The sequence below is a fragment of the Oncorhynchus masou genome, chromosome 24 (genome assembly GCF_036934945.1).
Source record: "Oncorhynchus masou masou isolate Uvic2021 chromosome 24, UVic_Omas_1.1, whole genome shotgun sequence".
NCBI lineage: Eukaryota > Metazoa > Chordata > Actinopteri > Salmoniformes > Salmonidae > Oncorhynchus > Oncorhynchus masou.
The window spans coordinates 48,656,941-48,671,341 of record NC_088235.1 but is presented as its reverse complement, the minus strand read 5'-3'; the positions used below and the strand labels follow the sequence as shown (position 1 = coordinate 48,671,341).

At 42.5% G+C, this 14,401-nt stretch overlaps 1 protein-coding gene across 1 annotated transcript in view; it reads left to right on the top strand.

Annotated features, from left to right (window-relative positions):
* The window catches only part of LOC135512289 (phytanoyl-CoA hydroxylase-interacting protein-like), a 37,695-nt gene that overhangs the window by 18,659 nt on the left and 4,635 nt on the right, over positions 1–14,401 (top strand). Inside the window, exons 2-4 of the mRNA XM_064934166.1 lie at positions 10,419–10,615; positions 11,711–11,885; positions 12,019–12,136. Coding sequence (XP_064790238.1) covers positions 10,419–10,615; positions 11,711–11,885; positions 12,019–12,136 — 490 coding nt within the window. The remainder of the gene's footprint in view (positions 1–10,418; positions 10,616–11,710; positions 11,886–12,018; positions 12,137–14,401) is intronic.

The window sequence follows — 14,401 nt, the reverse complement described above, 5'->3', positions numbered from 1 at the left end:
CATTAACAATGTCTACATTGTATTTCTGATCAATTTGATGTTATTTTAATGGACAAAAATAAGGACATTTCTAAGTGACCCCAAACTTTTGAATGGTAGTGTATATAAAATTAAAAAAAAAACAGATCCGATTATATGAAGTGATCTATAACAGCGCATTGGTCCGCGGTGCTTTATGCTAGAAACAAGCTGTAAAATGCCCGGGAAAGACGAGAATATCATTGATAGGTTTCTTTAACATCGAGGCTGAGCCAAAACATTCTATAGCCGAGGAGACAAACAATATTGACTTGCTTGGGAAGTAATCTAATACTGTCACTATTAATTGATTAAGGTATTCACTTTCTGTACAATCGAAGATGTTTAAACCCAGACAGCGTTTAGGGACAGGCCATACAAATTCATGCCTAAACTCATGTTCATGTTTCAGCATGATAATGCACTGCCCCATGTCTTAAAGATCTGTACACAATTCCTGGAAGCTAAAAATTCCCCAGTTCTTCCATGGCCTGCGTACTCACCAGACATGTCACCCATTGAGCTTGTTTGGGATGCTCTTGATCGACGTGTGTGACAGAGTGTTCCAGTTGCCGCCAATATCCAGCAACTTTGTACAGCCATTGAAGAAGAGTGGACACCATTCCACAGGCCACAATCAACAGCCTGATGCGAAGGTGATGTGTCATGCCGCATGAGGCACATAGTGGTCACACCAGGTACTGACTGTGCTTCTGCTCCACCTCTCCTTTTTTTAAGGTATCTGTGAACAACAGACGTGTATCTGTATTCCCGGTCATGTGAAATCCATAAATTAGGGCTTGGAAAGGTGGGCTGGCCTCTCCGTCCAGTTCTAAATTGGCTTAGGATCTATTTTACCGGTCAATAGTTGTTTTTGTCACCCTTGGTGAATATAACTCCGAGAAAATAGATATTACATGTGGCGTTCCACAAGATTAGACTTTGAGTCCGGTACTGTTCAGTTTATATATGTTACCCCTTGGGAGCGTTATCAGAAAGCATGTCATTGATTTTCACTGCTACACAGATGATACACAACTTTGCTTTTCTGTGTCATCAGAGGATTTTAGCTCCATAGATAAATTATACTGTATTAGTGAGTTAAATACTTGAGTTAAATACTTCCTCCAGCTAAATCAAGACAAGACCGAGTTACTTATTATTGGAGCCAAAGCACAGAGAACATCTGGCCGAACATTTTAATTCACGGGCAATAAAGATAAAGCACTAGGTAAAAAAACCTAGGTGTCATTTTAGATTCTGAACTCAATTTTGAATCACACATTAGGAATGTGACCAACATATATTTCTATCTGAGGCTGATACAGAGAGACTCATCCATGCTTTTACTATATATTTAAAAGAGATCTTAAAACACACCTCTTTAGCTTTGCTTTTCCTTAGTGCTTTTTAGTCTTTCAGTTTTTATTGTTATTCTTTTTGTTTTTTTCCCTGTGAAGCGCATTGCATTGCATTCATGTTTGAAATGTGCTATATAAATAAAGCTTGATTTGATTATAATAAACAACGTGCACTCCCTTAGCTCTCTAGATCAATGTTATTGAATGCCATTGTTCTTTGCTCTGAAAATGATTGTGCCACAAGCTTGCTAGCTGCGGGGTAAATTACTGCACTTCTCATTAACGGCCTAGCTAATTCAAGTAGCTATGCAGATGTGTACCTGTGCAAGTGCTTCGATAGCGCATGACTAGCTAGCTAACAGGCCCGAGCTTGTTAGCTACATTTTTTCATTAATCTGGAGATAAAACGATTAAAGTTTATAGTTAGTGAGACATTGCCCACTAGATAGATTGTAAATGCTGCTGAGAATCTTTTTTTTGTCTTTGTTACCTGTTTCCTTATATGTCCGGACGAGCAGCAGATACTCAAGCAAGCAAAAGTCCTCGCACGTGCATGAAGAAAGATGTCAGCGACAGGCAGGGATTTTTTTTTGTTGCTAATGTTAACTGTCATAGCATGGAGGACAATTGTTTTTGCAGCAGGTTAGAAGTTACCAGCAGGTTATACTAGGGGGCAGTATTTTCATTTTTGGAAAAAAAACGTTCCCATTTTAAACGGGATATTTTGTCAGGAAAATATGCTAGAATATGCATATAATTGACTGCTTTGGATAGAAAACACTCTAACGTTTCCAAAACTGTAAAGATATTGTCTGTGAGTATAACAGAACTGATGTTGCAGGCGAAAGCCTGAGAAAAATCCAATCCGGAAGTGCCCCAGGTTTTGAAAGCGCTGCGTTCCAATGACTCCCTATTCAGCTGTGAATGTACCATCAACGAGCTTACTCTTTCTACATATTCCCCAAGGTGCCTACAGCATTGTGACGTAGTTTTATGCATTTCTGTTGAAGAATAGCCGTAGGCGGCCACATTGCGTAAGTGGTCACATGGTGGCTCCAAGAGAGATTCTCGCGTAAAATACAGAGGTAGCCATTACTCCAATCGGTCCTCCTGAAAAACTAATTGTCCCAACGGATATATTATCGAATAGATATTAGAAAAACACCTTGAGGATTGATTATAAACAGCGTTTGCCATGTTTCTGTCGATATTATGGAGCTAATTTGTAATATTTTTTGGTGTACCGCAATTTCCGGCCGATTTCTCAGCCAAATGTGAAGAACAAACGGAGCTATGATGCTATGCTAGGCTATCGATAAACTTACACAAATGCTTGTCTAGCATTGGCTGTAAAGCATATTTTGAAAATCTGAGATGACAGGGTGATTAGAAAAAGGCTAAGCTGTGTCTCAATATATTTCATTTGTGATTTTCATGAATAGGAATATTTTCTAGGGATATTTATGTCCGTTGCGTTATGCTAATTAGTTTCAGGCGATGATTACGCTCCCGCATGCGGGTTTGGGAGTCACAAAAGGTTATTAAAATATGTAACATAGCAGGTTAGGGGACTTAGGTTAAGAAAAAGGTTAGGGTTTGGGCCGCCTGTCGCTAGCTCTACATTTTCATTGGTCTCACCTTGACTGGAATTAGGATCTTCTAGGCCTGGTTTGGCTGTACCCTGGTCCTCGGTTGTAGTGAGAATTCTGTGTAAGCTGCCTAATCCATAGGATCAGTTGTGTTTTGAGACGCTGTTATAATGAGTGATGTTCTGGTGTACTGTACAGTGTACCGCAGGTCTTTTTTTTGTGTGGAGTTGTTATTGTTGGATATACGACTGTAAAACAACACCAGGAAATTAGCTCCAAGTGATTTTAGTTTAAGAAATCTGTTCCCAAGTATTCCCAGGCATAATAGAGACATGACGTGATCATATACAAATGTAAGCAAGGTTTGAAATGATTGTTTTAGTCAAACATATCTGTTTGGGCTTCTTGCGGTCAATTTCTTTTTAATTATGTTCCGGACCCCTCCGCTCAAGAAAAAATTGGCCCGTGGCTGAATATAGTTGATGATCCCTGGTGTAGTGAGTCCGGGCTGAGCAGACTGTAGCCCCACAGGAGGGCCTTGGGGAGAAGGCAAAAGGAGCCAGTGCTGCTGCTGATTTCAAACCAATTCAAACACTGTCTGCCTGTCTGTCTGAACTCAGAACATCATCACCTGACCATCTTTCTTCCAGCTCCAATTTCTCTCTATTTCTCAAGGGAGAGGGCCAGAGAAAGTAAAGAAGCTCCACAGACTGTGAAAATCACATGAAAAGGATCATGCATTTAGGCCTATTATTTGTCAGAAGGAAATACCCTATGCAATTTCATGGTTGACTACACAGTTGGTAGCCCATTTAGTATAGCAGGTGTAAAATAATCTAATATGGCTAAGCAAGTACCTACCTACCAATAGTATCAGCCTCTTTGGAAACAAATATATGACATTTTAACAAGCTGTGTTTGTCACTTAGACATAGTTGACAATTTAGCACAGCTACAGTATCACAGTTCATTCTAGACCTAGGCCTAATAAATCAAATCAAATCAAATACAACAGGTGAAGACCTTACAGTGAAATGCTTACTTACAAACCCTTTAACCAACAAACCAGTTTTAAGAAAATACCCCCCCAAAAGTAAGAGATAAGAATAACACATAATTAAAGCGCAGCAGTAAATAACAATAGCGGGGCTATATACAGGGGGTACCGGTAAAGAGTCAATGTGCGAGGGAAACGGTGTCGAGGTAATTGAGGTAAAATGTACATGTAGGGAGAGTTATTAAAGTGACTATGCATAGATAATAATGCAAATAGTCTCTGTAGCCATTTGATTTGCTGTTCAGGAGTCCTATGGATTTTTAGAAGCCTCTTGGACCTAGACTTGGCTTAGAGGTCCTGGATGGCAGGAACTTGACCCTGGTGATGTACTTGGCTCTACGATCTACACTCTGTAGTGCCTTGCGGTCGTAGGCCGAGCAGTTGCCATACCAGGCAGTGATGCAACCCGTCAGGATGCTCTCGATGGTGCAGCTGTAAAACCTTTTGAGGATCTGAGGACCCATGCCAAATGTTTTCAGCCTCCTGAGAGGGAATAGGTTTTGTTGAGCTCTCTTCACAACTGTCTTGGTGTGTTAGTTTGTAACTGTCTTTTACCATGTTAGTTTGTTGGTGATGTGGACGCCAAGGAACTTGAAGCTCTCAGCTTGCTCCACTAAGTGCTCGGTCCTCCTTTTCCTGTAGTCCACAAGACACTTGCCAGTTGGTCAGCACATGCTCGCGGTACACATCCTGGTAATCCGTCTGGCCCTGCGGCATGTTTAAAGGTCTTACTCCCATCGGCTGCAGAGAGTGTGATCACACAGTTGTCTGGAACAGCTGATGCTCTCATGCATGTTTCAGTGTTACTTGCCTCGATGCGAGCATAGAAGTTATTTAGCTCATCTGGTAGGCTCGTGTCACTGGGCAGCTCGCAGCTGTGCTTCCCTTTTGTAGTCTGTAATAGTTTGCAAGCCCTGTCACATCCGACGAGCATCGAAGCCGGTGTAGTACGATTCGATCTTCGTCATGTATTGACGCTTTGCCTGCTTGATAATTCGTCGGAGGGCATAGCGGGATTTCTTATAAGCTTCCGGGTTAGAGTCCAGCTCCTTGAAAACGGCAGCTCTACCCTTCTGGTTGGGGTATGTACGTACGTATGGTCACTGTGGGGACAACTTCCTCGATGCACTTATTGATAAGTGCATCGAGGACTTATCAATAAGTTTTTCCAATGCCATCGGAAGAATCCCGGAACATATTCCAGTAGTGATGCACCGATATGACATTTTTGGCCGATACGGATATCTGATATTTTCCTTGCCTAAAATCCAGATACCGATAACCGATATAAAAAAATGTAGCGTCCTTTAAAGCATTCTAGTACGGTTAAAAAGTTAACACACACACATGGACGCAGCGGTCTAAGGCACTGCATCTCAGTGCAAGAGGCGTCACTACAGTCTCGCGTTCGAATCCAGTCTGTCACATTCGGCCGTGATTGGGAGTCCCATAGGGCGGCGCACAATTGGCACAGCATCGTCCGGGTTTGGCCGGGGTAGGGCATCATTGTAAATAAGAATTTGTTCTTAACTGACTTGCCTAGTTAACTAACGGTTACACACGCACACACACCAATATAAGGATTATCTGCATCACTGTCAATGACATACTTTTATTTTGAACGTAAACCGCAAATTCCGCTATTGTGCCTAATCCTTATTGTGGCTAGCTTCACAACACATAACCCGGTCCGGTCGAGCCTCACTAGCCAGATGAAGCTAGCTGGCTGCTTATAATGTTAGCTTTGGGCAACAGGGTTAGGTAGCTGGCCAGCTATGTATTTTCATGAACTGAAGTTACATTTCAATAGGCTAACAACAAGTGGCTAACCTAGCTAATACTTACTCACAAGGATTCCAAAATCATTGCTAAGAATAATGAAAATGACTGCAGTTTCTACTGGTCATTGTTTTCAGGCTGGTTGTATTGGTTCTAGCTAGGTACCAAGCTAAAGCTAGCTACCCCAGAAGTTGCGGTCAAACAAATTATGCTAAATTACCAATGCGGTATTGTAAACACGTCGTTCGTGGCTGATGTTTGCTTGTTTGCAGACTTTTTTTGTACAGCTTTGACAGTGCTACTGTATCTTTTTTGACACGCCAAGACCCAAGCGGCGTTCCGTAGTATGTATGTCGTGACGCTAATAGCAGTGACGCTATTACTGTGTAACTCCGGTAGAGCAACATCTGAAAAATAATGCACTTGGGAGTGTTAACCGGTGCTCGACCAGTCGGCGAAAGCCAACATCACCCACAACAGAGAACAGTTGATTGTCAAGGGCAATGAAAGCCTTTAATTGATTTCGCCTTGGCATTGTCTCGTTGAAATTTTGTTACTTTTTCAAATGACTGCTCGACTTGCTGACTGCTCGATCCACACAGCAGACATTGTGGGCTAGTTTATGAATGTTGCGTTACACATATAGCACAACATTTTACATAATGTCAGTACTTCATTATACACTGTAGGTATGCAAATCAGCTTTGACATTGGTTTTGCACATCGTTATTAAACTAGGCATCGGCCAATACCGATGTTGGCATTTTTAGCTAATATCGTCCGATTCCGATATGTTCACTAATGTATCATGCATCCCTATATTCCAATCTGTGCTAGCAAAACAGTTCTGTACTTTAACATCTGCTTCATCTGACCACTTTTTATAGACCGAGTCACTGGTGCCTCCTGCTTTAATTTTTGCCTGTAAGTAGGAATCAGGAGGATAGAATTATGGTCAGATTTGCCAAATGGAGGTCGAGGGAGAGCTTTGTTTGTGTCTCTGTGTGTGGTGTAAAGGTGGTCTAGAATTTCTTTCCCTCTGGTTGAACAATTAACATGCCGATAGAAACTAAGTAAAACTGATTTAAGTTTCCCTGCATTAAAGTCCCTGGCCACTAGGAGCGTCGCCTCTGGATGAGTGTTTTCCTGTTTGCTTATGGCAAAATACAGTTAATTGAGTGCGGTTTTAGTGCCAGCCTCGGTATGTGGTGGTATGTAAAACAGCTAAGAAAAATACAGATGAAAACTCTCTAGGTAGATAGTGTGGTCTACAGCTTATCATGAGATACTCTACCTCAGGTGAGCAAACCTTGAGACTTCCTTAGATATTGTGCGCCAGATATTGTTTACAAATATGCATAGGCCCCCGCCCTGTGTCTTACCAGAGGCTGCTGTTCTGTCTTACCGATAGTGTATAAGCCACCAGTTGTATGTTCTTAATGTCGTCGTTCAGCCACAACTCGGTGAAACGTAAGATATTACAGTTTTAAATGTCCTGTTGGTAGGATATACGTGCTTTCAGTTCGTCCCATTTATTTTCCAGTGATTGAACGTTAGCTTGCAGGATGGAAGGCAAGGGCAGATTAGCCACTCGTCGCCTGATCCTCACAAGGCACCCTGATCTCCTTCCACGAAACCTCTGTTTCCTTTTCCAGCAAATCACAGGGATCTGGGCCTAGTCGGGTGTCTATAGTAGTATATCCCTCCCGCCCAACTCATTGAAGAAGAACTCTTCTTAAAAACAAACAAATTAGAATGGCAGCCCTCCCCTCCGGCTCCATTTTCACAGTATGTGTGATTAGATTATTGCAACTAAAGCAGTGTGTAAAGCTGTTATGTGGGAAAACATTGGCTGCATTAGTCAGGCATACCATGTCTGTGTCAGTGTAATGCGTCTATTTGCAGGTTAATGAGGTGGCATTAGTGTTAACAGCTGACGAGCTAAGTCTGTAATACCAACATTGTCCATTTTCCCAAGAACACGAAGGTAACCTGCCTAAATGACTACTGACCCGTAGCACTCACGTCTTTAGCCATGAAATGCTTTGAAAGGCTGGTCATGGCTCACATCAACACCATTATCTCAGAAGCCCTAGACCCACCCAAATTTGCATAACGCACCAACAGCTCCACAGATGATGCAATCTCTATTGCACTCCACACTGCCCTTTCACACCTGGCCAAATGGAACACCTATGTGAGAATGCTAGTCATTGACTACAGCTCAACGTTCTACTTATTTATGCTTCAAGGAATGCGTTTGCATATGACCATTCATTGTGTATCCCTCAACAAGTGTAGGTGAGCAGCCTATGGATAGGCTACAGTACATTTTCTGAAAGCACTCATGATCTTAGTCAATAGATGGATAAGGCATCTGTAACACAGTTGATGAGCCAGGCCAATGCAGAGCAGTCAGTCAGGCTGCAGTGACAGAGAAGAGTCAAGAATCAGTAGCAGCAAGGCTGATGTCAGCAGCCTCTCCCAAGAGGCAATAGAAAAGATAGGTTTAGAATCCTCGGATGACACAGAAATGTAAAGTTAATCAATGCTGTGCTTTCTGATAACGCTGCCAAGGGGTAACATATATAAAACTGAACAGTACCGGGCCCAAAATCTAACCTTGTGGAACACCACGTGATATCGATTTTCTCTGAGTTATGATCACCAAGGGTGACAAAACTCTTGACCGATTTTAAATAGGTCCTAAACCAATTTAGAACTGGGCTGGAGGCCAACCCACCTCTCCAGTCTGTCCAGAAGGACAGGTGAACATTCACAAGGCCGCAGGGCCAGACGGATTACCAGGACGTGTACTCCCAGCATGCCCTGACCAACTGGCAGGTGTCTTCACTGATATGTTCTACCTCTCCATGTTTGAGTCTGTAAGTGCCTTGCTGAAGGGCACCAACAGATTTCAGTATTCAAGTATACAAACCAGTGACTTCTGGCCCAACTCTCTAACCGCTAGGCTACCTGCCACCCACTTTGCCACGTCTACAACCTGTTGCTACTTTACTCTACCTAGGGGCAGGTTCATTCATTTTGTTTGGTACTACTGTACATTCTTTCTTTGAGCAGCTTAGGCACTAAGGAAAGGAGACGTCTGTGAGGTAAAGATCACTGTTCCTGTTAATCAGCTAAACACTCTTTAGGACAAAAGTGAGTGGGGCCTACAGGAAAAATAGACAATTGTTTCTACAAGGGTTATTGTGAGTTACGCTCCCCTGCCATTTGTCAAGGGAGTATGTTGTCCCAGTAGTGTGTCTCAGTTTTATTGTAATATGCTACTTTTCAGGAAAATATCTACTCTTCAACTGGCTTGGCAGAAGTTTGTTTAGCACAGAACAGACGGCCTGGGTTGAAAGGTGACCCTTGGCAGAAATGCATATTGTCATGCCTAGTTCAATAACCTCAGTATAAATGATTCATTTGACATGATTGTAAATACTCCATATTAATGGTCAATCTAACATGGTGAAACTGTTACACCCATGGTGTGTGTGTATAGGGAGAAAAACCTGACCCAATTTGTGAAAATACTCAATTATCATCCAGCCTCAGAGCTCATGGTCAGAGATAGGAGTTCCATGGTCTGCTGCTTTTCCCATTGTTTATTGTGTCCTGTGCATTACCCCAGAATTCCACATTCTTGCATCTAGTTATTGTATTTAGAGCTTGCACAGAAAACATATTGTTGCCATGCCAAGAGTGTTTCTGTTTTGTGTGTAGTGGATTCTAAGCTCATGGCCATGTTACAAAGCTCTTATTCACTCACTTGTTTTGGTGTATAGGGCTATTTGTATTTCTCTGTGTGTGTATGTGTGTGTGTGTGTGTGAGAGGGCGTGTGAGAGAGGGAGTGTGAGAGAGGGAGTGTGAGAGAGGGAGTGTGAGAGAGGGAGTGTGTGAGAGGGAGTGTGCACATGCACATCAAATCAAGTATTATTGGTCACATACACACAGTATTTAGCAGATGTTATTGCGGGTGTAGCGAATTTCTTGTGTTCCTAGCTCCAACAGTGCAGTAATATCTAACAATACACACTAAAGAATGGAATTAAGAAATATAGAAGTATTTGTGTTATTACATTTTCATAAACATAGCACCAAAAGGTGTCTGACAATACATTTAATTAGGAAATTATGAATTTGTCCTATCCTTGCCACGTACACCTGTGCTGGACTAGAGCATGGTCTGACAGACCCTAACTGAAAGACTTATCAGAGCATCTCCTACTTTCATTTTCTTTGTGACTAAATAAAAATGTCCCCCATGAAAGAAAAAAAGCAAGGCTTTATTAAGAGATCCATCTGTGTTGGGTTGAGTCACGATAATCACCAGCGTTTGAAATATTTAATACTGTATGTGCTTGTAATCTGAAGGGATTGCAGCATTGCCATGACAACAGATACACGGTGGAGCTCCCTGCTTTATGGTAAGTGCTCCACAGAGCACAGAGGCAGCTGAGTGCCGGAAGTGCACCCTATAGTGCAGGGGACTGTAGGGCCAGCCATATTTGATATATTTGCTGTCTCAAGAAAATAAACTTCAGTAGTTAAGTAAAATGTGAAAGCATTAAAGCCTAACCACTCCTTTTGTCCCTGTGCCACAGGTAATAAATCCCAGGACAGCGGCATCGTAGAGATGGAGGAGCTTCCTGTCCCTCAGAACATCAAGATCAGCAACATCACATGTGACTCTTTCAAGATTTGCTGGGACATGGAGCCCCGTGTCAAGGAGCGCATCACTCACTACTTCATTGACCTCAATAAGAAGGAGAACAAGAACTCCAACAAGTTCAAACACAAGGTAACCTATCACACACACAACAACAACAACTAGGCTATTTCAAAGGAATTGCTCAGACATTTCCTAATTCTGTAATACAATCAATTAATCACATTTATTTTATAAAGCCCTTTTCACATCAGCATTTGTCACAAAGTGCTTTAGATACCTGGCCTAAAACCCCCAAAAGTGAGCAATGGAGAGGCAGAAGCACAGTGGCTAGGGAAAAACTCCCTTGAGCGGGAAGTTGTCTATCAAATTATTTCTACATGATGAAGCAAGTAATTTAGTTAGAGCTAGAACACCAACCAGTATTTACTCACGTCGTAACCTTTCTACTCCAAACAAGAAGTGTATCAGGTGTAACCTTTTACCAGTGCTCAGAACTGACACTCCCACACACTCTCTCACACCAGATAACTTTGTGTACTCTACTAGCAGACTTAGCTCTGAGCACTAATGATATCACATAACACTTGCAGAGACTAATTGCACAAGATGGCTGCTGTTTCAGCCGTTAATCGAATGGATCTAATGTATAATCTTACAGTCCTATTTCATCAGTCTCCCAGCTCACATTATGGGTGTAGTGACCATAAAAGCCCCCCTAAAGGAAGTGTTTTTCTTCCCATTCTCTGTGTGAATATAGACCGCATACAGTTATTTTCATTACAGCATGCAGGGACGATGTTGTGCATTAATGTACTGCTGTTGTCGCTACACAGGGGCTGGTGTAATACTGCAGTGTGTGCGGGCCCAATCAATGTCCTGCAGCTAATGCATAGATGGAGGAGATAGGAAGTGTAATACGAGGCTCCATAGTATACAGTGAATACGTTTTGAGGACATGGGGATAAGGGGATGCTACAGTCTATACATGTGTCATTTGAGCAGCTTAACACTGAGAAGTGTATTTATGCTGAGTTTCTGTTTTGGTGTGTATGTGGCATTAAAGTGTGTATATATATGTATATAAGGAGGCCTACTCCCATTGATACATATGATATGTTGCTTGAGCAGCTGAACAGTGAACAATGTGTTAATGCAGAGTTTGTGTGTAGAGTTGTAAGCTTTGTGTATGTTACGTGTAAACACTCTGGCTGTGTCCCCGTCCAGGATGTCCCCACTAAGCTGGTGGCGAAGGCGGTTCCTCTGCCCATGACGGTGAGGGGTCACTGGTTCCTCAGCCCGCGTACAGAGTACACTGTGGCTGTCCAGACAGCTTCCAAACAGACCGACGGAGACTACGCTGTGTCAGAGTGGAGCGAGATCATAGAGTTCACCACCGCCGGTGAGGCAAGGGGCAGGGAAACAAAGCTTTTTGATACAGAATTTTTTTATAGATATCTCCCTAAAACCTTCTGCCTTTAATACGATGGACATGCTATATTCTCTCTTATATTTGTCCGAACCCCTGTTTCCAGATTATTCCACGGTGCATCTAACCCAACTGCTGGAGAAGGCTGAGGTCATCGCAGGGAGGATGCTGCGCTTCTCTGTGTTCTATAGGAACCAGAACAAAGAGTACTTTGACCAGGCCAGGTACGTATGTCTGCACAACAACCCGCAAATTTATTCTGATGTTATGATACTGTATGTAGACATTTTCAAGTGGAATCACGTAATATGGAGATAAATAGGGCTGCACATGATCTTTGCTAAAACCGCCTTCCCTTTCAACTGAAATTGTCATATGCTTTCTTCAAAGCTCAAGGGAAAGGGTCCAGATGTTATGGTTTGAAGCATTTTTTATATGCTCAGATCTGCATGTGCAGGGGCCTCCCGAGTGGCACAGCAGTCTAAGGCACTGCATCCCAGTGCTTGAGGCGTCACTACAGAGCCGGGTTCGAACCCAGCCTGTGTCACAGCCAGCTGTGACCGGGAGACCCATGAGGCGGCGCACAATTGGCCCAGTGTCGTCCGGGATAGGGGAGGGTTTGGCCGGCCGGGATTTCTTTGTCTCGTCTCACTCTAGTGACTCCTTGTGGTGGGCTGAGCGCCTGCTAGCTGACCCCTGGTCGCCAGCTGGCTTCCTGGTTAAGCAAGCAGTGTGTCAAGAAGCTGTGCAGCTTGGCAGGGTTATGTTTCGGAGGATCCATGGCTTTCGACCTTCACCTCTCCCAAGTCCGTAGGGGAGTTGCAGTGATGGGACAAGACTGTAACTACCAATTGGGGTCGAAGTACAACAACAAAAAATATCTGCATGTGTAGGGCTAGTTGTGTATTTGGGGAGTTAGGGATGGGCAACTGGCAGCCCCCCCTTTTGTAGGCCCGTGGATCAATACCCCTCCCCCAAAAATGGTACAATTGAAATTTGATTGTGAATCAGCAGTTTTCTTATTGTTATGTCACTGACAGTCACTCAATTAGCCCATGTCAGCAAATCCATTTTTGATTGGCAAGTTAGTTTAGCCATACTGTATATCTAAACTTGTAGTAATCATGTTCGAATTACCGACCAGGGGCCCCCATTGATTTTTTTTTAGTTACTGTCACTCAGATATCATATTAAAAACTGCAAAATGAGTAGAACTGCATGAAATGAGTTATAAAGTTGCAAAATCTTCTCTCCTCCCCGTGGAAAAATGCGTAACTTTTCCTCTCCTCTGTTAAGAGGGGGGCCGCTAAAATGTTTTGCTTGCAAGGTCCCCAAAAGGCTCAGGCCGGCTCTGACTGCATGTGTGGGTATGGATGTGGGTATGCAGACCCGCGAGCAACTGTGGCCCCTCATGATGAGTTCTGATTTTTTTGTGGCCCCCATTAAAGTTGCCCAAGCTCAACAGAAGGGTATTATTGCAAATAAAAGTGTTGGCAGAAATCGTATTAGTTCTCCAAATACATTCATAAACTCTGCTACATTGCATTATACAAAAAGTAAAGTACCGGGTTAGCAGATTGTAGTTCAGTAACATAACAGTTCTGAAATCTATTTACTTGTAGTTTTTTCTGCATTCTTAACTAGAAGAGTAACATGGTCACAAAACCTCCAAATTACTATTTTACAAAACAGCAGCTTACACAAGTATAAAAGTTTTTTTTCAAGTTTTCCATTTGCGCTTATGCTGGAACAAATTACCTTCCCAATGACCACATGCATTGGATTTTTCCAAATAATTTCAAACCTACCGCTGTAATTGCTGGAATAAATTAAGAAAAAGCATTGTGCTCGGAGAAGCAAAGCCTTTTAAAGTGTATTCTGAAGAAAGTGGAATCGGAGTGTGTAGCAAACACCTGGCAGACTAACATGACTGGAAAGCAAGATAGAGAGACACGGAGTGAACGAGACCAAGAGGAGATGAGTCTGTTGTGTTTTAAAATGTTTGCTGATGTGTCTTAAGCGACTAGGTATTTTTTTGGAGGGGGGAGATAAGAGATCTTTCTGTTCTCTAGTTTTATCTTCTTTTATTTTCATTTCTCTGTGGTGTAGCACGGTGAAGGACCGTAAAATGAGGCCTTTGCTATGATGACCTGGGTGGGACCTGAATAATTTGATAATTACCATGACAGAGACAATTATGGTTATCATGATAACCATTTAAAGTGTTGCCAATGTAATTACACCAATAACTGAAGCATTTGGAGCTCAGATTTGCATCATAGGAGATCTGACTGCCAATTTATACGTTCCTCAGAAGCACTGTGCTTTTTTCAAGTTTCTGCTATTAATTTGTTGGCATCCAGAGATCTTTCCGAAAACAATCCGTGTGTCTGTTGTTTTTTTCTGAGTTCTGTCTAGTGCAGCGGAAGGTGTCTGTTTACCAAGCAGAAAACTGAGGAGCAATTTGCATTAACTAGGGGCTGGATTCT